Below are 22240 nucleotides of genomic sequence, written 5' to 3'. Positions count from 1 at the left end.
CTTGAAACCAATGATTAAATAAACAAATTGTAAAACTGATTTGTGTATTTCTTTATTTAACAATGAAATTGTATGCTGAAGTAATTTATTCTGTGTAAAAAAGAGGAATAGATATTGCAGTGAAGTCTGAATTTTGCATTTGCTTCATTTTACATAACAGATAATGTAACAAAAGACCAAAAAAACATCTAGTTTTTGGTGACGTTGGTTCATTTGAGCCACAAATCAGCTAAACCAAACCATTAAATAAGCTCAAACACATTGTTTAACTCTGTCTAGATGTTAAAGGTATAGTGTAGTGTTGTCTATGGTGGATTGTTTGGTTATCACTAGTGAAAAGTGTTAGATTGGTTGAAACTGCTTCTGTTATTAAAAGAGAAGTGTGCAGATCTGAGAAAACAAAAAGTACGAAGTTGCTGAAAGGAATTTTCTGTCTCTTGGCTTTCTGTGCACGCTACAAATAGTACACCCTAAAAAAAATGAAAATTCTGTCATCATGTAGCCTCACTTCTATTGTTCCAAGCCAATTTGACTTTGTTTCTTCTGTGGAATGTAAAAGAAGATATTCTGAGAAATGTCTCGGTTGTTTGTCCATACAGTGAAAGCCAGTTCTTCAAAATATCTTCTTTTTTGATTAACAGAAAAAAAAGAACTCATACAGGTTTTTGAATAACATGACTGTAAATGTTTTTTTTTTTCTCTCTCTCTCTCTCATTGAGAAATACCTATCATCAGACAACTGATGACACTTATTGAAACATGAAAAAAAAAAACACAGCAAGGTAAATGTGATTAACATTCTACTGAACATTGATTGTATGATGATTAATAGACTTTAGAGACATCCTGAGACAAGTCAAGCTTGTTTCCGCTCAAATCAAGTGGACCATCACATCTGCAGTCGGCCCTTTATGCTCAGTGGCTTGGTGATTGAAACCATTGCCTGTAACCTGTGTTGGACAAATCTGGCATAAAATAGTGCAACATTTGTACAGTATCTATAAACACTAGGTAGTCCAAAGTCAAAATAATATTACAATAATACGCAGTATCCAAAAAAAAGCTTTTTACAGTAGTAGAAGAGTAACAGCAGAGATTAACTTTAGGTCTGTTGTGGATTGTTCAGCTGTAATCAGATCTCACCACCAGGGGGCGTGTTTCTGCTCTCATGGCCCTTTAGAGCAAAGCAGAGATATAGAGGCGTATTTGATGTAATATTTCATTCTCTAGCCTTTGAGGTCAATTGAATTCACTTCTGTCAGCATGGTGCTGTCCAAAATGTGCACACTCTTCAAAGCACAAAGGATTGTGTATGTTTGTAGCGTCTCGGCTGAGGAGAGAGATGAACATTCTGATGAAGACCAGCCATTATTATAAACAGAAGTGTCATTACTGTATCATTTGACTATTAAGTTATAAATATGAAACTTTAAGACTTACATCTGTTGGAGGGTTACAGTTGGTCTTTGTTCTACTGAAAAGTGAAGAGAAATAACCATGTTGTTTCAAATGGTCTGTTACTGTTATGTTTTATTCTTATAGATTAGAGTGCATTAAAAAGTCCTGCAAAAAGACTTACCTTTGTATTGTCTCTCCTTTATTCTCTGTTGGTAAATGCAAGACTTATGTTAGTAGATGAAGACAAGACACATTTGGGTTCATAAACAGGTATAGTAAGTTCCCCAACAGCCCATATACTGTTTTGAATGAAGTATCACTCACTGCGGCGGCGTCGACAGCACAGACAGATGGACACACAGCACGAGAGAAGCAACAGGAACGCTCCCACTTCTAATGCTATAACTATTGCCATGTTGAGCTCAACTGCAACAGAGCATGTCAAACATATATGCAAAGGGGTCATAATAATGCACTTTTTATTTAAATATCAAAACTATTAGAAGAGAGCGGGGCACAAACTAATGCAGGGCTAGTTGTAACACACATGGTTTAAAACTTTCCACACATGCAAGCATGACGAAACTTAGTGTATTTATTTGTTCCCATATCAACACTATATAAAGAAAAAATTGGGCCAAAATAAAAAAATCTTTGGAAGATATCCCTGAACATTTATTTAACCATAGCAAAAGTAAATTTCTTACTGAAGTTAATTTTTTATCTCTGTTTTTTGGGTTTATTTAAAAAGACAAAACTGATATTATCTTAATCGCCAATCTGTTATTTAACAGTTGAGATAGATACCAGCAGAAGACACTTGCCGGGTTTAAATCCCAATTGCACAGGTGGGGCATGGTACAACATTACGTTACAATGTGCCCCTATTAGAACTATGCTATTCTATTCAATACTTTTATGAATTCTATTGAGAAACCATGAGAAAATTGTGAATAAAGATATTTTACATGAAAAAGTTATTAATTGTATTTTATTGACAAAATGTTTTAGTTTGTCCTGTATATTTTTTTGATTAGATCAGATAACATTTTAATCTGACATATGGTCATGTTACAATGTGCCCCTCACGTTACAATGTACCCCACCTATGGGGCATGTTGTCACATTTCACTTCCATTCTTTCAGGGTAAATCAAGAAAAAAGTATACACTGTATTAATGAAACAAAATCACATAATTGTACTAGACATGTGGGAAATTAATGTGGGAAAAAATGTATTCTCTTAACAACAAGTGGATTTATACAAACTGACAAAGTTAAAAAAGTGTTGGGTTGTGCCTCGCTCTCCCCTACACTACAATATGTTTTTGCAGGGGTAAAAATTATCCCAAACACCACAATTCAAAAATAGAAATAAGAAAAAGAAAACAATATTGTGAAAAATTATACATTTCAAATTTGAAATGTCATTTATCCTTGTCATGGCAAAGCTGAATTCTCAGCAGCCATTACGCCAGTCTCCAATATTTCAATATCGTCACCTTCCTAAAATAATAGCCTAAGACATTTTTTGACAAAAAATATTATTTTGCATAAGTCATCTCCTCATGATGCTGGCCACCTCTGGTAAAATCGCCCACATCCTCAGTTGAACAGATCATGCAATTCTACCCCTGTAGTATAATGGCCTATGTCAAGAGTGTGACTTAAGCTGTCAAACTTAAGTCAAAAGTGACTTAAGTCAAAAAGACAATGAGACTGAGGCAATTTTACAAGCTTTTCAAGATGGCAGCTGCATCAAGAAGAACGAAAATCTACTCAACCTCAATTATTGGTTCAGTTTTTTGTGTTTTCTGAGAAACCTGAAAAAATGACTTGGGCAATTATTTTAGGAAGGTGACGATATGCTTATTTGGTGTTCAAGAAACATTTCTTATTATTACCAGTGTTCAAAACAGTTTTGTGATACATTGTTTTCAGGAAAGTTCAAAGACTTTTGCAACATTATAAATGTCTATACTGTCACTTTTGATCAATTTATTGCATCCTTGCTAAATAAAAGTCTTAATTTCTTATTTTCTTTCCCCCAAAAAATGTCTTACTGACCTCAAACTTTTGAACGGTTGTGTAGATGCCAGCCAGTACCAGTAGCAGTTTTAACATTAAATGACATAGCATCTGATGCACAGAAGCCAATGGCACATGTCACTATGCTTATTAGCACATCCGGTCTTCATTGGCATGTGCCAGTGGATAGTGGCATGTGTCACTGACATTATCGCGACACACTGACACTCACACGACACCTGACTGACACCGAGTCACAGAACATGTCGCCGTGTGTTGTGACACCTCCAGTAGTGACTGACAGATGAATCGAGCACCTATACTGACGTAATTGTGACACAAAATATTAAATAAATAGACTAATTTTGTGATATTTTAAATATGCATTAAAGTCAGTAATATTTTATCAAACGTGTTATTTGTGTCACGTCTGTATTTGATTGGCATGTGACACTGAATGTTTTGTAATACCAGTGCTACTTTATGTTGTTTATCTCGCAAAGTCACAAACTGCCCATTCTAGGAAAGACACTAAATAAATCTATCATAGGTCACCACGAATAACTTTTTAACAGTCGCGTCCGTTACTGTAAGCCTTTATTTGAGCATGATGCTGCACGGACTCACGCCAGTAGGTGCATGTCAGTATAAGTGAGTGTAACACTGGACAGCGCAAGATTCTCATCTGATCTAAATGTGTGATCTAAATCTTTGATCTAAATGCCCTCTTTGTACATTTTCATAATGTTAACAATATTTCAAAAGATCATGTATAATTGATTTCTTTAAATTACCAATTTGTAATTAACTTACATTCAGTTATCTTCATATGCTGGCCTGCACAGCTTTTGGGTGCCCCCACTCCATTGGATGCCTCACATCGATACTGACCCTCATCAGATTTTGATACCGTCTTGAATTTCTGTTCAAAAGCAAAGGAAAAGAAACAGTGTATATAAATCACATATGCCATAAATGCATCAAAGACAAACAATAAGCAGCGTTTGTTAGCAGTCAAGGGAAAAGGCTACGGGAAGTTCAATGTTTTGATCAAAACGTTTGCCCATGTGATGGAAAGAGATTATAGCACTACACCAACCAGAGTCCCTGTTTTGGGGTCCAGGGTGTAGTTGATTTCAGCGGGCTTGCCAGTGTTAAGTGGTTTGTTGTCTTTGTACCAGCTGTAGGTGGCAGCAGGAACGCTGAGTTTGTCTTTACAGTGGAGCTCCGCAGAAAATCCTTTCATGACTTTTTCAGGAACCTCACATGACGGCGCATGTGGCGGCACTGTCCATGTAAGACAGATCATACTGCTCACTGACAGAAAGGTTATGTTTAAGACAAGGAGTTATGAATACACTCTTAAAAATAAAGGTTATTCAGACTTAGAAATTTTTTTTCTTTTAAGAACTGTTTATTGAAAGGTTCTTTGGGGAACCAAAAAATTGTTCTTCTATGGCATCGCTGTGAAAATGCTTCTTTTTTTGGGGGGAAACTTTATTTTTAAGAGTGTACCATTTGCTGCACATGTAAATAATGAAAATAAGTGCACAAGATTTTCATTCCCACCAAGCACAATGAGGGTGACGGTGACCTCCCCCAGCTTGATTTTGTCTTGGCGGGCTGTGACTTCGCAATGATACACTCCCGAGTCTTTCTGTGTGACACCACGGAGGGTCATTGTTGCCCCGTCGATGGACGCACGGCTCTTAAATCCACCTGTTAATGGTGAGAGTAAGTCAGAACATTCTGAAGAAAAAAACATACTGTATGTGAATGAAAGTATTGTTCAAAAAGGTGCAGTCACATTTACAATTGCTTGGCAGGGTTTCGTGGACGAAATCTAGTCATTTCAATAGGAATCTGTGCGATCAGAAGTTTCACATGAGGGTGAAAGATTTCCCCACACAGATTTTGCAATGGGTTCAGCATCGACCGAAAAAAAAACTGCTTGGTTTTAAAGTGACTTCTGTGTGAGCTTCATACATAATCATTACACTACTGACAATTAACCTTTTTTGCTCGTAAAATTTCACAGAAATTTCGCAGATGTGACCGCACCAAACAGAATGTCATTTGGTGCCACAAGTGGTGTGAATGACACTTTTCCTCTTAAAAGATTTAATAAAATATCTAATCTAAAGCTATATACAAATAAGAGAGATAAGGGAATAAACAACAACAAACCTGTAAAATCGCCATCAAAATAAACATATGAAACCTCTTTGCCTCTCTTCTTCCATTCAACACGTGGGTTTGTTTCTTTCTCTGTCCTGAACTCACAGGAAAGGACAGCATCTTTGGAAAGAACAGATAAAAGTGTAAAATCAATATGGTCTGAAAGCTTTTAAACACGTCCAGCTGATTATCTGAAGACTAAAGAACTTACTTGTGTTTTCATGTACTTCCACTTTTGCTTTGCTTGTCGTCACAGTAACAGGATCTGAGCTAGGAACTGGAGGATAAAGATACAAACAGACACATGAATATGTTTGAACACACTCCCACAGCATTTTTATAATAGCAAACTTAGTTTGTAGAAAAAACAAATCCACCTACAATGAAAGACTATGAGAACCATTATATGTTTGCCCCATAAAGGTTTTGTTTTTTTACTGAGGATGAATTGAAATTCTGCCACTTAAGAATAAAGGTTCTTTATTGGCACTAATGGTTTTCATGAACAACCTTTAAAATCCAAATAAAAGGTTCTTTAGATTATAAAATGTTCTTCACACTGAGAAAAAAAAAAAAAAAAAAGGTTCTTTTAAGAACTGATCACTGAAAGTTTCTCTGGGGAACCAAAGACGGTTCTTCTATGGCATTGCTGTGAAATAAAGAAAAACCTTTGCAACCTTTATTTTTAAGAGTGATGCATTGTTGATATAGCTTAACTTACACAGTAAAAAAATCCTAATTTTGACAGTAAAAGCTGTTCATTGTTGAACGGTATGTTACTTTAGCTGGCTATATGGTGAAAAACTGAAATAGATCTAATGGGAAATTTCATGTAATTTTACAGTAAAATACAATTTATAGTTTTTGGAAGTGAAAATAAGTCATAACTGGAGAGAAAAAACATTAATTGACATTTCCAGAATTCTCTTTGTTCACAGCTCTTATTTGATAGTTATTCATTGAAATAACTATGTATCTTCTTATAGTTTTCTCTTCACCATCTGTGTCTTTAAGGCAGTTGTCGGTATACTATAAAGGTAAAAGGCAGATTTGATTTGGTATATTAACATTATTTCAGTTAAAGTTAAAGTTAAAGTGTAAAACTTAAATTGTTGCTTCTGCATTTTTAATAGTAGTTCTGGCAACCACAGTTGCTGGGTTTTTTTTTATGTAAAATTCACAAAAAAAATTTGTTTACAGTGTAATCACAAACAATCCTTTAAATTAGATTTATTTAATCAAGAGTGTATGTTAGATTATACTTTACAACGAGGTTCTAAACTTGAGTTACTACAATAATGAACATGAACTATTGAAAATTACTTCTAAAGCATTTATTAATAATAGGCCTAATAGTTATTGTAAACAGCATTTACTAATACATTATTAAAAACAAAGGTTGCATCTTTTAATAATACTTAATGGACCTGAGCTAACATGAACTAACAATGAAAAGTTATTAATTAACGTGAACAAAGATTAATATATACTGTAACAAATGTATTGCTCATTGTTAAAGTTAGTTAATGCATTAACTGTTAATTAATGGAACCTTTTAGGAAAGTGTTACAAGTTTTCTATATTATGCCCCTGAGCAATACTATATATATAATATTTAAGTAAATAAGGAATAGAGTAAAGAGAAGTTAAAACGTTTTTAAGTTTTTCCTCAATTGTGAAACCTCACTAACACTCACTCCCTGCTCTGTTGGTGCCAGGAACAGGGATGTGTAGGAATTTATGTAATGGATGGATGTTCTTCTGACACAGTCTGGCTGTGGGGGGTAGCACAAACCAGACCTGATAACCTCCACACACTGAAAAACAGGCACTTCTGGGGAAAGTGAGGGGAAATACTTTCATTGTATCTGTGTAGCTCCCTTTCTATAGCCCTGTAGAAAAGAACTGAGTTTCATATTAGACGAGAGAGAAAAGGTGTGGAGGGTCTTTTTACCCGGAGATACAAAGACGTACTGTGCTGCTGTAACTTAAAACCCCTTCAGCTGGAAGAAGACTAGAGTTAAAATCACAGACCTCCCCACAATGTATTTAACAACCCTAGCACTCAGTGGCATGAGATCTGAAAGTTCTCAGAATAAAGCCAATCAATGTTATGAAAGTCAGTGTTAACCTAACATTTTACAGCTACATTTATCACTCTTTTAACATCTATGCAAAAAGTAAATTGTTACATAATTTGTTAACATATATTTAGATCTCTCTAGGGTGGGAGCAAGCATTTCTCATGGTTTGCCGGGTAACCATAATCTTCATGATAATGACCAATACACAAGGAGTCAGGCAAGGGGCATCAGCGACATGAAAGGGTCCCTGCCACATCAGACTGAAGTTCAGATCTGGACAGCTTCTTCACAGACATTTTATCACCTTCAGGATCTCATGTGTTCAAACGCTGTTAAAGAAGTTTGTGTAAACACAGTGTCTTACAAGACCCCCACCCATTCTATCCAGACCCTCAAAGCATCCATCTCTCTTTGAAAAAAGCACACACACACACGCAACTCTGTTTCGCTATCTCCATAAGCGTAATGATTTTTATACTTGTACAAATTGTATCTTCTATCCCCTAAACCTACCCATCAAACTTGCTGTATTTTTACATTTTCAAAAAATATGATTTAGTTTGTTTATTAATCTATTTCGCTTGTGGGGAAATACCACTGGCTGATCTCAGGTTTTGCTATCCTTCTGGGGACTTTTGGTCCCCACAATGTAATATAAACCTGTATACACACACACACACACACACACCATGGGTTTTCATGTTTTATGGGGACATTCCATTGTCATAATTTTTACACATTTTTATTTTATAGGCGTAATGATTTATTTTGTATTTTTGTATACATATTTTATGATGTATTTTGTAGCCTATCCCGTAAACCTACCCATCACAGAAAACGTTCTGCATGTTTAGATTTTCCAAAACATCACTTTGTATGATTTATAAGCTGTTTTCCTCATGGGGACCAAAACATTTCCCCACAAGGTCAAGGATTTTGGACATTGCCACATTTGTGGGGACATTTTGTCTACATAATGGCTATACACACACACACACACACACACACAATCATTCATGTCAAGACACAAATAAAATAAAACATGTAATTAAATTAAAAATAAAACAAATAATAATGATATATACATAACATATATTTATATTATTTGTAAAAATTGAAATAACTTTTAAGCATTTAAACAAAAATTGTATATATCATTATTAACGGGGCTAAATGTAGAAAGTTAGGATCTGTGTTTTACAACTCACCCCTCAGAGTTCCCACCATTTCAGTTAGAATCCTAAATTCTTTCTTTAAAAACGTCCAGAACACTACACACCACATAAAGAGCATCGGATATTGAGGAAAAACAGGCATCATCAATATACTTACTGTAGAGCAGCATGAGAAGAGCGGGAAAGGTTAGTATGTGTGTTGTACTCATCTTCATATTGTCCGGCGCGTGGAGAGTCTGATGTGTTTCTCGCTCTTTGGAGGTTCTTCAAGATGGTTTGCGCGCTCTCGTTAGAACGCTGCGCGAGCACGCCGCAGATGCCCTGAGACATGTGTTGTGTCCTTGCTTTGCATATGAGCGACATATTTACATATGTCTTATGAATCTTGAAAAACCGAATTCCTTGTGATCTTTCTTATCATGTTTTTAATAGGCAAGCGTGGTAACCACAGTTTCAAAACATAGATATTGTTACTTCTGTAAAACTAGGCCAATTAAAACAATAGGCTATATCTTTCCCACATGTTTCTATAATTTTACTTACTTTATAGTTATGCGTTTTGTGATATGCACAATACAATTTTGTCTATAAAATCGCATCAAATTTGGAACCTTTGGTTTGGTTTTGGTTTAGTCAAAAGTAAATAGGCTACTATGACTGAATAAACTTTTGGGTTACAACAATATAAGCAAACTCAAACTAAGTTTCAGATCAAGCCCAAGGTAAAGTAGTTCACCCAAAAAGGGGAATTTTGTCATAATTTACTAACCCTCATGTTGTTCCAAACCTGTGTGAGTTTCTTTCTTCTATTGAACACAAACCTGAGACATGATTTATCAGTATAAACTGTGATTACAATAGTAATTTCATGGCAAGTGCTGAAGTCCTGCAGTTTGGCTTCATGTTTTATGAGCTGCCCTTTCAGGGAAATGTTTGGCTTAATACAATAAATTTGTCTGTCATAATTCAGAAGAATCCACACGTGTGCAATTAAGATAACACGAGAGAGATAATATGTTGATGTTTTGCACTGCTGTGGGTTTAGGTTTCAGGAACAGGGATGCATTGTTCATGGATGTTGATTTTGAGACCTCACACTCTTGTGGGTGAAACTTTTGACAGCTGCTTTATCCACAGTATTCCTTTCCTCAGTATGGCATGGCATCAACACCTGTCCACAGTATCAGTTGTTGTGCTGATGTCAAATCCACACATGTGCATGTTATCCACACACACACATGTGCCCAACCGAAATGCACCACTCCACTGTTATTATGTGTTTTTGTTCTCAAACTAGGTCAAATAAATTTAAAAGAAAGAAAGAAAGAAAGAAAGAAAGAAAGAAAGAAAGAAAGAAAGAAAGAAAGAAAGAAAGAATCCAATCTCTAAACTTTGTATATCTCATAAGGAAGTGACCTGGTACTCTGAACTTAAAAACAAAAGTTTACAAGAAAAGCAAACAATAATGAAATATAATGAGATGTTATTTAGATAAACATAAAACGTGTTGAAGCATGTGATGGCAAAAGCTATTGTACTCTCAGAAATGGGACAAGACAAGGGTTATAAAAGGGTTGTAAATACTGTCTTTTATAAGACGCACTGATTTGATCCCACAGCACTGAGAAAAACACAAGTGAAGAGTCAACACAGACCAGCAAAATCAACACAGGTAAGAAGTACATATTTCTGAAGAAAAACTTACTTTCTTTCTTTCTTTCTTTCTTTCTTTCTTTCTTTCTCTTGCAGTGATTTTGTTTGAAAATAATTGTTTGATTTTGTTTCAAACAAAGGGTGTTAATCTGTAATGATATCCTGATCTAACCCCTTATGTGTTTGGCGTAACTTGGTGTATTTTGGTTGATTCAGTGATGTTAACTTAAAGGTACACTGTATAACATTTTTGTTCAAAATTAACAAAATTTAAATAATCAGTCAATACATCATCAGTCCTTCTTCCAAAACATGTTTTTGTCTTACCTTGATTTATTTTGAGCCTATTATGCTATTTTAGACCTACAGAGGGATGGTTTTCAAGGGAATTTGCGTATCTTATCATATCCGTAAATGGAGAAAAGTTGCTCCGGCTACATTGGGTGTTTCTCAAACGGAAGGCTTCATCCTACAGAGACTGCGTCCAATAGTTCAGTCCTTCTGAGGCTTGTAGGCCAGTGTCCTCTTCAACAATTAAACGCTAGAATGAGACGGTCTAGTAAGAGCGCATGGCTATGTCACACATTTTCCCGCCCCCATGGTCACTACACGAAAATACTATTAAAACTTAATTTTTGAAAAATACTAACTAATTAATTTATATTAACTGGATTTTTATTAATGCAATACAGTGAATGACAGCCGTTTGCGGTCTCCCAGTGGCTTACATTATTGGCGGTTTAGTGTTAGTGATTAATTTACAGCAAAACAAAAGATAACATCTATACTTTCATGTCCGAAACCATAATTTTTGTCTAAAATTTTATAATAAACTCAGACAAGCTCAGTACTGGTTCGTTTTCCGTCTGTTTATTCACGTGAATTTAAATGTGTGCATCGGCTTGGCTTTTTAGAGATAGCGATAAGGAATTTGAAATGTTGTAAAAGCGACGCAGAGATTATGTTTTTATTACTCAACAAGCAAGTAAGGTATTTTATTGAACAGATAAATTGCCATATGTAGCTCTCTAACAGACTTCCTTGTAAAGCATTATCTTTTGTGAAGGGTCATTTCATTACAGGTTGTTGTAGAGCTGTTTTGGAATTTATTTTCAAGGAAGTAGCTACCTATAAATGGGTAGCCTATAGCTACAACGTCTTCAGCTTGATATCCTTTCCATCTGAACTTAATGGTTATAGCCTATTAGTGAATGATTTATGAGAAGTAGGATAATCTCTCTCTCTTTAGTTATAAAAAAGAACCATATTCATCGGCACAGTCACGCAGAGCCGAAGCACAACCAAAACAATGTTCAGTTTTGTTTGTTCACCGTTAGAGGGCCAAAAGTTACACTGTGTACCTTTAATTAAATCTTTTAAATAATGTTTCTTATGAATAATAATTTTATGAATTATAGTCTTACCTTATTAGGTGAAAACTAAAATAACTGGTTGGTTTACATTGGTTTATTATTAAATCATCTCTTTCAGAAAGCAACTCTTTGGAGATTTTTGGCAAGATGAGAAAATTACTTTTGCTGGTTCTCACCTTAACAGGTATGATTTGTGCTCTAGTTATACCATCATTCAAATATACAGTTAATATTAACTATGTTAGTTTGATAATTAACTGTTTGTCCAATTTTCAGTAAACACTGTGTTTAGATTTGTGTTGTTGTTGTTGTTGTTGAAGTAGTCATTATTGCTGACAGCTTAGAATATCTAACAAGCTAAATGTTAAATGAATCCTAAAAGAGGTAAATAACTATATTCAATTGCTCGAGTGATTAACATTATTACTTTCTCATTACAACTCTGTAGCTTCTGCCAGCCCACCAGTTCAGGATAAAACGCTGCCGTTTAGAGATTTTCCTTTTGATCATGTGGTCAAGGAGGATGTTTTGCCAGTGGTTAAAAAAGAACCAATAGTACAGCACACAGAAGCAGAACAAGGTCCTTTGAAGCAGGATGAACCTGTTGCAGATGTGCTGGAGCCAGAGACAAAGGAGGAACACAGAGAAGAGACGCCAGTGAGAGTGGAGGAACCTGTGATAGAGAAAGATGATCTGACTGAAGCAGAACAAGGTCCTCTGATGCAGGATGAACCTGTTGCAGATGTGCTGGAGCCAGAGACAAAGGAGGAACACAGAGAAGAGACGCCAGTGAGAGTGGAGGAACCTGTGATAGAGAAAGATGATCTGAATGAAGCAGAACAAGGTCCTCTGATGCAGGATGAACCTGTTGCAGATGTGCTGGAGCCAGAGACAAAGGAGGAACACAGAGAAGAGACGCCAGTGAGAGTGGAGGAACCTGTGATAGAGAAAGATGATCTTACTGAAGCAGAACAAGGTCCTCTGATGCAGGATGAACCTGTTGCAGATGTGCTGGAGCCAGAGACAATGGAGGAACACAGAGAAGAGACGCCAGTGAGAGTGGAGGAACCTGTGATAGAGAAAGATGATCTGACTGAAGCAGAACAAGGTCCTCTGATGCAGGATGAACCTGTTGCAGATGTGCTGGAGCCAGAGACAAAGGAGGAACACAGAGAAGAGACGCCAGTGAGAGTGGAGGAACCTGTGATAGAGAAAGATGATCTTACTGAAGCAGAACAAGGTCCTCTGATGCAGGATGAACCTGTTGCAGATGTGCTGGAGCCAGAGACAATGGAGGAACACAGAGAAGAGACGTCATTGGAGGAACCTGAAGAGGAAGATGATCTGACTGAAGCAGAACAAGGTCCTCTGATGCAGGATGAACCTGTTGCAGATGTGCTGGATCCAGGGACAATGGAGAAACAAAGAGAAGAGACGTCATTGGAGGAACCTGAAGAGGAAGATGATCTGACTGAAGCAGAACAAGGTCCTCTGATGCAGGATGAACCTGTTGCAGATGTGCTGGATCCAGAGACAATGGAAGAACAAGAGATGTCAGTGATAATGGAGGAACCCTTGATAGAGGAAGATGATCTGACTGAAGCAGAACAAGCTTCTCTGATGCAGGATGAACCTGTTGCAGATGTGCTGGATCCAGAGACAATGGAGGAACAAAGAGAAGAGATGTCAGTGAGAGTGGAGGAACCTGTGATAGAGGAAGATGATCTGACTGAAGCAGAACAAGGTCCTCTGATGCAGGATGAACCTGTTGCAGATGTGCTGGATCCAGGGACAATGCAGAAACAAAGAGAAGAGACGTCATTGGAGGAACCTGAAGAGGAAGATGATCTGACTGAAGCAGAACAAGGTCCTCTGATGCAGGATGTACCTGTTGCAGATGTGCTGGATCCAGAGACAATGGAAGAACAAGAGATGTCAGTGATAATGGAGGAACCCTTGATAGAGGAAGATGATCTGACTGAAGCAGAACAAGCTTCTCTGATGCAGGATGAACCTGTTGCAGATGTGCTGGATCCAGAGACAATGGAGGAACAAAGAGAAGAGATGTCAGTGAGAGTGGAGGAACCTGTGATAGAGGAAGATGATTTGACTGAAGCAGAACAAGGTCCTCTGATGCAGAATGAACCTGTTGCAGATGTGCTGGATCCAGAGACAATGGAAGAACAAGAGATGTCAGTGATAATGGAGGAACCCTTGATAGAGGAAGATGATCTGACTGAAGCAGAACAAGCTTCTCTGATGCAGGATGAACCTGTTGCAGATGTGTTGGATCCAGAGACAATAGAGGAACAAAGAGAAGAGATGTCAGTGAGAGTGGAGGAACCTGTGATAGAGGAAGATGATCTGACTGAAGCAGAACAGGGTCCTCTGATGCAGGATGAACCTTTTGCAGATGTGCTGGATCCAGAGACAATGGAGGAAGACAGAGAAGAGACATCAGTGATAGTGGAGGAACCTGTGATAGAGGAAGATGATCTGACTGAAGCAGAACAAAGTCCTCTGATACAGGATGAACCTGTTGCAGGGGTGCTGGAGCCAGAGACAATAGAGGAACACAGAGTAACTGAAGAGATATCAGTGATAGTGGAGGAACCTGTGCTAGAGGCAGATTATATAAATGAAGAGACACCAGAGACAGAACTAGAGCCTATGCCGGAAACAGTTGCCATTCAGATGTACAGAAACAACGTGCCTGTGGAGGAACCTTTAGAGGAACCTGAAGAGGAACCTGTAGAGGAACCTGTAGAAGAGTTAGAGCCTGCTGAGATGGAGATGGAGGTGGAACCTGAAAAAGAGGAACATTTATTAGAGGAGCCTACACTCGAGGGTGACTATATCATGGATGAAGATCCGGAAGAAGAAATGGAACCATGAAGGGATTGAAGACTGACATTACAGACTGGTAAGCCACCTCAGATGATTTTGACTGGTAGAAAACATGTCTGATAATAGCATATTTGCCCAAATGCTTTCAATACTGCAGTGTTCACAGTCACTGTTGACAGTTGCCTTCACCAAGCCGGTGTAAAGTGTAATGTAAACTTAGAGGCTTTATTGAATGATGATTGTAATGTGGTGATATGTCCACAGGGAGGTGGACTTGTGGAGGAGAATTGTGTAGAGAGACTGAGTAAGTGTTGCCGCCAAACAACAATACATTTTTTTTTAAAAATGTGTTTCTCTTTGCACAGAAATAATCCAAGGGTTTAATTTAATTTATACATCTCTTAATGAGATGCTTTATTTCTTTTTATGATCTGCTGTATTAGTTCAACAAAGCTTTGTTTTTTTCTTTTCAGGTGATCTGGCGTTCAATGATGTACCATGCAAAATCCTCAAACGGTTTATCTGTTCCTGTCCACTTTAGACAGCCAGGAGGTTAACCTAACCTGCTTTACAGTGACTTTTATGACGAAAATGTAAATAATAATAATAATATTTATTATTATTATTGCAATTTTTAAAAAGTAATTTAAAAGGGATATGCCATAATCAAATTGTTTTGTTAAATTTGCCATGGTTTACAAAAAATTATAATAATAAACATACATTTTTATGTGCCACAACTGATTCATTTGTTAATATTGTATTATACTGTAAGTCATTTCATTGTTTACTTGCTATTGTAAAAAGGTATTAAATAAAATTGACTTTTATAATGGTCTTTTATCAATGTATTCGAAATTTTCATGCCAATAGTTGACTCATTTAGGTGTTAACTGAAAGGACACTCAATGTTAAATCCTCACAGAGCTTTTCGCTAAAGCTTCACAGAGGCTTTAGCAAGGCGCTTGTACGCTAATAGCTCTCATCACCATGAGCCTACCATGCAGGCTGTTTTCCATCCCATCGTCTGCCCAGGAATGCCAGGATTCCCATTTTTCTATGCATCATCTATGGGATAAAGAGAGAGCCACTTGGTCTGACAGACGCATTTGTTGTGAAGCCAGTGGTGGACCCTGGGACAATATTAAAAATGTGTAAACTTTAGTGCATGAAGTTCTAAAGGTGAAGTGTGTAATTTCTGTGACCCTAGCATCATCAAACAGACTTGCAAAATAACTTGACTTTACATTAAAATAAATAAATAAAAATTGTGAATATGGAAGACTTAAATCAGTGGTTATTGACAGCTGGGTCATATGACAACATGAAGCTGAAGAAAAACTATGCTTTTGGCAGTAGAATTTTACAAATATTAATACATTTAAAATATTTTTTTTAGTAACATGTTGTTTCATGTCATACTCACACACACACACACACACAGACAGTAGTGAATAAACATGATGTCTGACCTAGAAAAATGGATATCACCCTTTATTCAAATATTATTAAACATTTGTTAAAGTATTTGTAAGCATATTGTCTAGTTGTGCTTGGACTTAACTGTTTTATTTGTGAAAGCAATGAAACATGCGAAAATATTTTATGATCAATACGTTATGACAACTTTTGTTTTTACATTGCTTTAACTCATCAAAATAAGTTAACTTTATTTTTATAAGTTATATGAGATTCAACTACATTTTTAAGTCAGTTTAATGTAATTTAAGTTGAAATTACTTAAATATTCAAGTTGATTGCCCTTAAAAATTCAAGGTATAGCCACTTTTTTTTACACTGCATGCAGGTTGTCATACATAGAAATTATGAACACATGCAAAAACAAGAGATAACCAATGAAATATTAGTAACTGATCATGTTGTACTCAATGTATGCTTTTTCCTGTGAGCTTTTTGTTTTTATATGCACTTTTTGCATTGTAAAATAAAACCTGTAGCTGTAGTTTACCTTGTTTGCCTGTAGTTTGCCTTGTACTTTATATGTATATATTTAATCCTCATATTTTGATGATTTAATCAAACTTGTATGGTCGTTAAAAACAAAAATCCCCTCCGGACATCACTTTTGGCAATTATGTGTGTTGCACCACAGAGCCATGTATTTACAGAAAACAAGGAATGCCTTTACTAAAATTACACACACCACCTATTAAAATTAACTTTAGTAAATGCTTAGTTCCCACCACTTAAGGATTATGCATTAAACTTCTGCTTTGAGGTACCTTGCGAGTTTGGTTTTAATGGCCATACCGTGGATGCTGACGATCAGGTGCTGCGATGATCTGCTAGAATCTTTAAAGCCAAAGTTTTTCCAGAATGGTTCATATAGATATTATTATCAGAATATCTAAAGATTAACGCCCTCTCTCTCACTTTGTCTGACATGCACTCCGGGATATGGGGTTAAAGTTTACTTTGGCATGCACAATACATTGTTCTTCGTGGCTGAGTCAGTTTTCCATTTTACCAGCAGCTGTGTTTTCGCTATTGGATGACATGTGAAGGATTTGCAGCGACTGAAGCAAAACCACTCCAGCCATTTCAGTCAGAAATTAATACTTGTCACCTGGCCTCTTGCTATTATAGCCAAATATGTGCATGCTCTACAGAAATGTTGTTTTATAAACAAAAAATACCATATTGCACTAATGGGGAGAAAGCCATTTTACCTTTAAACAAATAAAGTTTTTGTATTTGCTTCAGACAGATGTTTCAACACTGATACAACAATGCTGAGTTAACCACTTGATATTATCACATTCAAGACATTGCTGTTTCATTTTACAAATAAAGGGAGAAGTTAAACACTGCGGATTTTCCTAATTTATTTTCATATCTTTCGTTTTGATCCTGCTGCACCTGTTGGATATTATTCAGATGTGCATTCTTTTGAACTCTTTAATTGAACATTGTGAATACTTGTCATATTAATGTTGAATGTTCATATTAACACCACGAACACCCCTTACCCATGGTAGAATCCCAAGCCTCTATTGCCTTATTACTTCAGTATTTCAGACATTATGTTTTCTCAGTCCAGTCTCAGGTTATTTTTGAATTCTGATTCCATCCCTGCTATTAAAGCTGACCGTTAGGTCATCCTACTCTTTCAGACAGTAAAATGTTCATCATCCTTAATTTACCATTTGCGCTTGTAGGCTACAGGTTATTGGACCCCAGTTTCAGCTTTCAAGATCCCACAGGCCGCAGTATATCTGCCAGAGCCACAGGCTGAGTAAAGGTATAAGCCTTCATGGATCATAAGATAGATATTTAAAAGAAACTGGCTCCCAATGAAGTAAACATGAGGACAAACACAAATACCCACAGCCATCTTTTCCCCCATCTGTCTACATCTCTGTGTTTCCGCAAACTCTGGAACCAGTGAGAGGGATCAGTGATCCCTGGGGAGAGGATTGTACTCAGAGCTGTGGAATTAAATGGCTTTGACACAGCATGCAACTCTCTCTCTCTCTTAACTAACTGCACATCTAAATAGTGCTTCCATGCTGCTTCTTTATATTTGCCCTGAGGATGTCAACTGTCAAGCATCAGGTCTGTTTTTGTGTTTCTAAGTGTTTGTGACAGTATGTAAGTGTGATTTCATTTTCATTGCTGTTTGATACTGATACTTGTTTAGGGTTACATATTTATTTCCAATGGAATATTGCTTTGTTTTGGGTGCTATTCAATTTAATAACTACTCCAAAAAAATGCATCTGAGAAGTATATGGAAGCACTGGAGAAAGGCTTGGAGTCAAAGCATTTAGCTGGTAATGTGAAAGTTTTATTGAGAATTTGATTGAGAATTAAAAATGTGATTTTTCCAACATGATAGCAGTAGTGAGCTTGAAGACATTTGGACTTGATTCCATAATGGAGACAGATGGAGGGACAGGTCTAAATGTGCAGAAAAAAGGAATCGTGAAGCAACCAGTTCCTGAAAAACCACCACCAAACAGCCCAGAGGAAGGTAAAAAAAAGTAGAGAACTGAGATATGTGAGAAATATGACAGTGGGATCCAAAAATCAGTGAATAAAAATGCATTATGTAACATGTTTGCATTTTTAATTTCTATTATGGTATATATAGCAGGCCTATTAAAACTTCTTTTACTTTTTTAGATAAAAATAAGAACAACAATATTACTACCCAACAGGATTTGTAGATCTGAGACTTGTCTTGCACTCATGACAAAACACTTAAAACTTGACTATACTTCCCTTTAAAGACTTGTAGCCTAACCCGATCTCGTGAGAAAATGTAACTATTTTAGTAATTCGTCTGATATGTGATTCTCACAGAAATGTCCAATTTTTAGAAGAAAAACAAAACATAAACGAACCTAACCGTCAGTGGAGCATAAGCAAATTGTACAAAAACGTACAAATGAGATCACAGAAATGAATACGATTGCACTGACAGTACGACTTTACTGGTGCTCTTTTCAGAGGATCTGGAGTGCAAAGACATGGAGAAGGAGGCACTGAACAGGCGCAATGCCTGGGAGCCCACTTTCTTCTACTCCCTTGGCAACGAGACCTTTTCCTTCACCGGGCAGGAGATCAGCATCCGAGAATCGCTCGACTCTTTTGGCGCCGTCATCTGGCCAGGCGTAAGAACAGACATTATCGGGGCTTGTTTTTATACCAAGAAACTGCCCTGGTTATCGCCATTCTAAACACCGCTTTTAACCCCCAGGCAGAGAAACGTTTAGGCCTAACACTTGTAATTTAAAGCGGGGTTAACACCACTTTTTACCCTGGGGTTAAAAAACCCTGCAGAAACTTTTAACCCAGCATACTGATGTGACAAACTTGTGTGAAACGATGCGGCGTTGCCAATGTCTCAAGATGACAATTCGTGACGTTCTAATCGGAGCGGTTCACGTCCTTGACTTCTCCACCGGCTGGGAATTATGCGTTTCTATTGGTGCGTTGAAGTCCTCCTGGGAAGTTCGTATTTACAAGTTGGGAAGTCGTATTTACGACGTCAGGTGCATTCAATTCACTTCCCTCGGAGCAAGATGGCGGTGTACCTTCTCTTAGTTAACTACACATATTAACATGAGTTTTTAACTCTATACTTTTAAATGAAAAACAATGAGGAGTGATTTGGTTTTTAATGTTTTTAATGAATTTATGAAGCCGCTGTAAACGTTATCATTATATATTCTATTGTTAAAATGCAATGCTATTATATTTTGTGCAGGATATAGCTTATTTTAAGTGAACAGGTTCTGTGCTGCTTTCATCCATTAAATGACACTGACATGTAGGCCTACCATGCAAAATGTCAGCAAGATAACCCAGGTTTACCCAGGGTTGAGAATGACCCTGGGTTAACTGTTTCAAGTGTGAAAAGCCCTTATGAGTTTTGTGGCATAGGCATTGGCTCAGATTGCATGTCTGTGTGCACATAGGCTGTGGCTCTCTGTCGGTATTTGGAGAAGAACCGGGAACAGGTTGATCTGCTGGATAAAGCAGTGCTGGAACTTGGAGCGGGAACAGGACTGGTGTCCATAGTGGCAAGTTTTCTGGGTAGGCCTATGTAAACTAGCCAACACTTTTTTTTCACAATGATGTAGAAGTTGAAAGGTCAAATTGATTTGACTTTAAATTACTTATTTGACAATTTATTCCCATGTACTAAAGTCTTTACATATATATATTTTTTTTTTGCATCAAGGTGCCTGGGTCACGGCCACAGATCTGCCCGATGTCTTGTCAAATCTGAACTTTAACCTTTCGCGCAACACACGGGGCCGCTGCAGGTACACACCTCAGGTGGCGGCTCTGACCTGGGGTCAGGATGTGAAACGAAACTTTCCCAGCTCTGTCTACCATTACAACTATGTGCTATGTACAGACGTGGTTTATCATCACAACTTTCTGGAAGATCTACTGATCACCATGCAGTACTTCTGCAAGCCAGGAACCACCGTACTGTTGGCAAATAAGGTCAGGCTCTGTATGTTTTTCATTTAGCCATTCATTTTAGCTAACATGTTACATTTATAAGGGTCTGAGGTAGTCTCTTTTGTTAGACCTGTTGGCTCTTGATGTCTCATTTCCAACAGGTGAGATTCCAATCTGACCTGCGTTTCATTGAAAACTTCAAAAATGTTTTTAATGTTACATTGCTGGAAGAGTTCCCAAAAGAGGAGGTAAGGATCTACCAGGCCACTGCAAGGAAGTGAGCCCAAATGAGAGAGGAGAAGAGAGAGAACCAACAACATGATGTGTTGCAAGAAATGTATTCGACATGAGAGATACATGAAATAAATGAGTCCAGCAGCCCCAATATTGAATGGAAGGTGCTCCACCTGTTGGCCATCTATGAAGTTAAATGACAGCTGAACGCTACAATTCCTGTCAATAATGCATCTCAAAAAGGGGGATGAAAAAGTGGATACATGTATGATTTTATGTGTTTAGTAAAAACTATGGAAGCTTCTTTTCATTTCAGTTAACAAATACAAATAAATTGTAATGCTGTCATACTTGTAGTTTTCAATTTGTCAAAAAGCAACCATTTCTCACATTTTTCTATTTCATATTTTAACTGATATTTAAAAATAAGTAATATGTTGCATTTATTAGTTCAAGTTGGAAACAGGCTTCCATAGAAAATTTAAAATATTTCTAAAAACAAGACTGTTGGTTTTGCTCCCAAATGTGTATGCAAGCAATCATTTATATACTGCCATTGTTATTATTAAAATACTTTTAACACTACCTTTCAAAAGTTGGTGGTTAGTATTTGTTTTAAAGAAATTGATACTTTTATTCATATATGGGGTTTTTTCTATTCCAAATAAATTTCTACATTTTTCCAAAGATTTCTATTCCAAATAAATGCTGTTCTCTTGAGCTTTCTATTCATCAAAGAATCCTGAAAAAAGCATCAGTTTGCACAGAAATAAGCAGCACTGTTTTCAACATTAATAATAATGAGATATGTTTCTTGAGCACCAAATCAGCATATTAGAAAGATTTCTGAAGGATCATGTGACACTTAAGTCTGGAGTAATGATGCTGAAAATTCAGCTTTGCCATCAGAGGAATTACATTTTAAGATATATTACATTTTCAAAATAATTTTACAGACCCCAAACTTTTGAACAGTAGTGTAGCTTTGAAACAGAAAAGCTCATGGAAGAGATCACTCAGAAAATAAGATGACTTGTTTAGGGCCTTTGCAAACAGCATAAAAAAATAAATAAATGAGAAGGAGAGTCCTGAAGGGGGTTTGACACTGGATTGCACAGGGACCCTTCTTTCATACTTTGTCACATGACTAAAATGATCTTTTCCACTAATAGAGAAAAACTCTAACTATATTATTAAAAAAATATCAAACCAATAAAACATGTCAGAGGCGAGCATATTCAAGAAAAATAATTACTACAAAAAATTCCCTGACTTTTCCAACTTTAACATTCCCTGATATAGTCACCATTTTTGTGCTGTGGTGTGGCAA

General features: G+C 36.8%; 3 protein-coding genes across 4 annotated transcripts; 2 read left to right on the top strand and 1 right to left on the bottom strand.

Annotated features, from left to right (window-relative positions):
* Positions 1-36: 36 nt before the first annotated feature.
* jam2b (junctional adhesion molecule 2b) lies at positions 37-9712 on the bottom strand. 2 transcript variants are annotated; one of them, XM_082175333.1, is made up of 10 exons: positions 9021-9712; positions 5816-5881; positions 5614-5724; positions 4996-5145; positions 4526-4713; positions 4240-4348; positions 1723-1824; positions 1580-1604; positions 1441-1471; positions 37-1330 (listed from the first exon to the last, which is right to left on the bottom strand). In XM_082175333.1, the coding sequence occupies exons 1-10, from the start codon at positions 9076-9078 to the stop codon at positions 1292-1294; spliced, it is 879 nt and encodes a 292-aa protein (XP_082031459.1). In that variant the 5' UTR covers positions 9079-9712; the 3' UTR covers positions 37-1291. The 2 variants fall into 2 exon arrangements, with proteins under 2 accessions (XP_082031459.1, XP_082031458.1); XM_082175332.1 differs by having other exon boundaries at positions 1441-1474; positions 9021-9709.
* Positions 9713-10460: 748 nt separating this feature from the next.
* Positions 10461-15569, top strand: LOC309503022 (uncharacterized protein). Its single transcript, XM_082175708.1, has 5 exons — positions 10461-10535; positions 12008-12073; positions 12338-14812; positions 15001-15040; positions 15210-15569. The coding sequence occupies exons 2-3, from the start codon at positions 12037-12039 to the stop codon at positions 14782-14784; spliced, it is 2484 nt and encodes an 827-aa protein (XP_082031834.1). The 5' UTR covers positions 10461-10535; positions 12008-12036; the 3' UTR covers positions 14785-14812; positions 15001-15040; positions 15210-15569.
* Positions 15570-18207: 2638 nt separating this feature from the next.
* mettl21cb (methyltransferase 21C, AARS1 lysine b) lies at positions 18208-22230 on the top strand. Its single transcript, XM_082175968.1, has 6 exons — positions 18208-18312; positions 18596-18730; positions 19210-19373; positions 20181-20298; positions 20447-20718; positions 20838-22230. The coding sequence occupies exons 1-6, from the start codon at positions 18264-18266 to the stop codon at positions 20955-20957; spliced, it is 858 nt and encodes a 285-aa protein (XP_082032094.1). The 5' UTR covers positions 18208-18263; the 3' UTR covers positions 20958-22230.
* Positions 22231-22240: the final 10 nt, after the last annotated feature.

The sequence above is a fragment of the Leuciscus leuciscus genome, assembly GCF_965113295.1.
Source record: "Leuciscus leuciscus genome assembly, chromosome: 7".
NCBI lineage: Eukaryota > Metazoa > Chordata > Actinopteri > Cypriniformes > Leuciscidae > Leuciscus > Leuciscus leuciscus.
The sequence above is the reverse complement of the archived record's forward strand: the minus strand, read 5'-3'. Positions and strand labels throughout refer to the sequence as shown.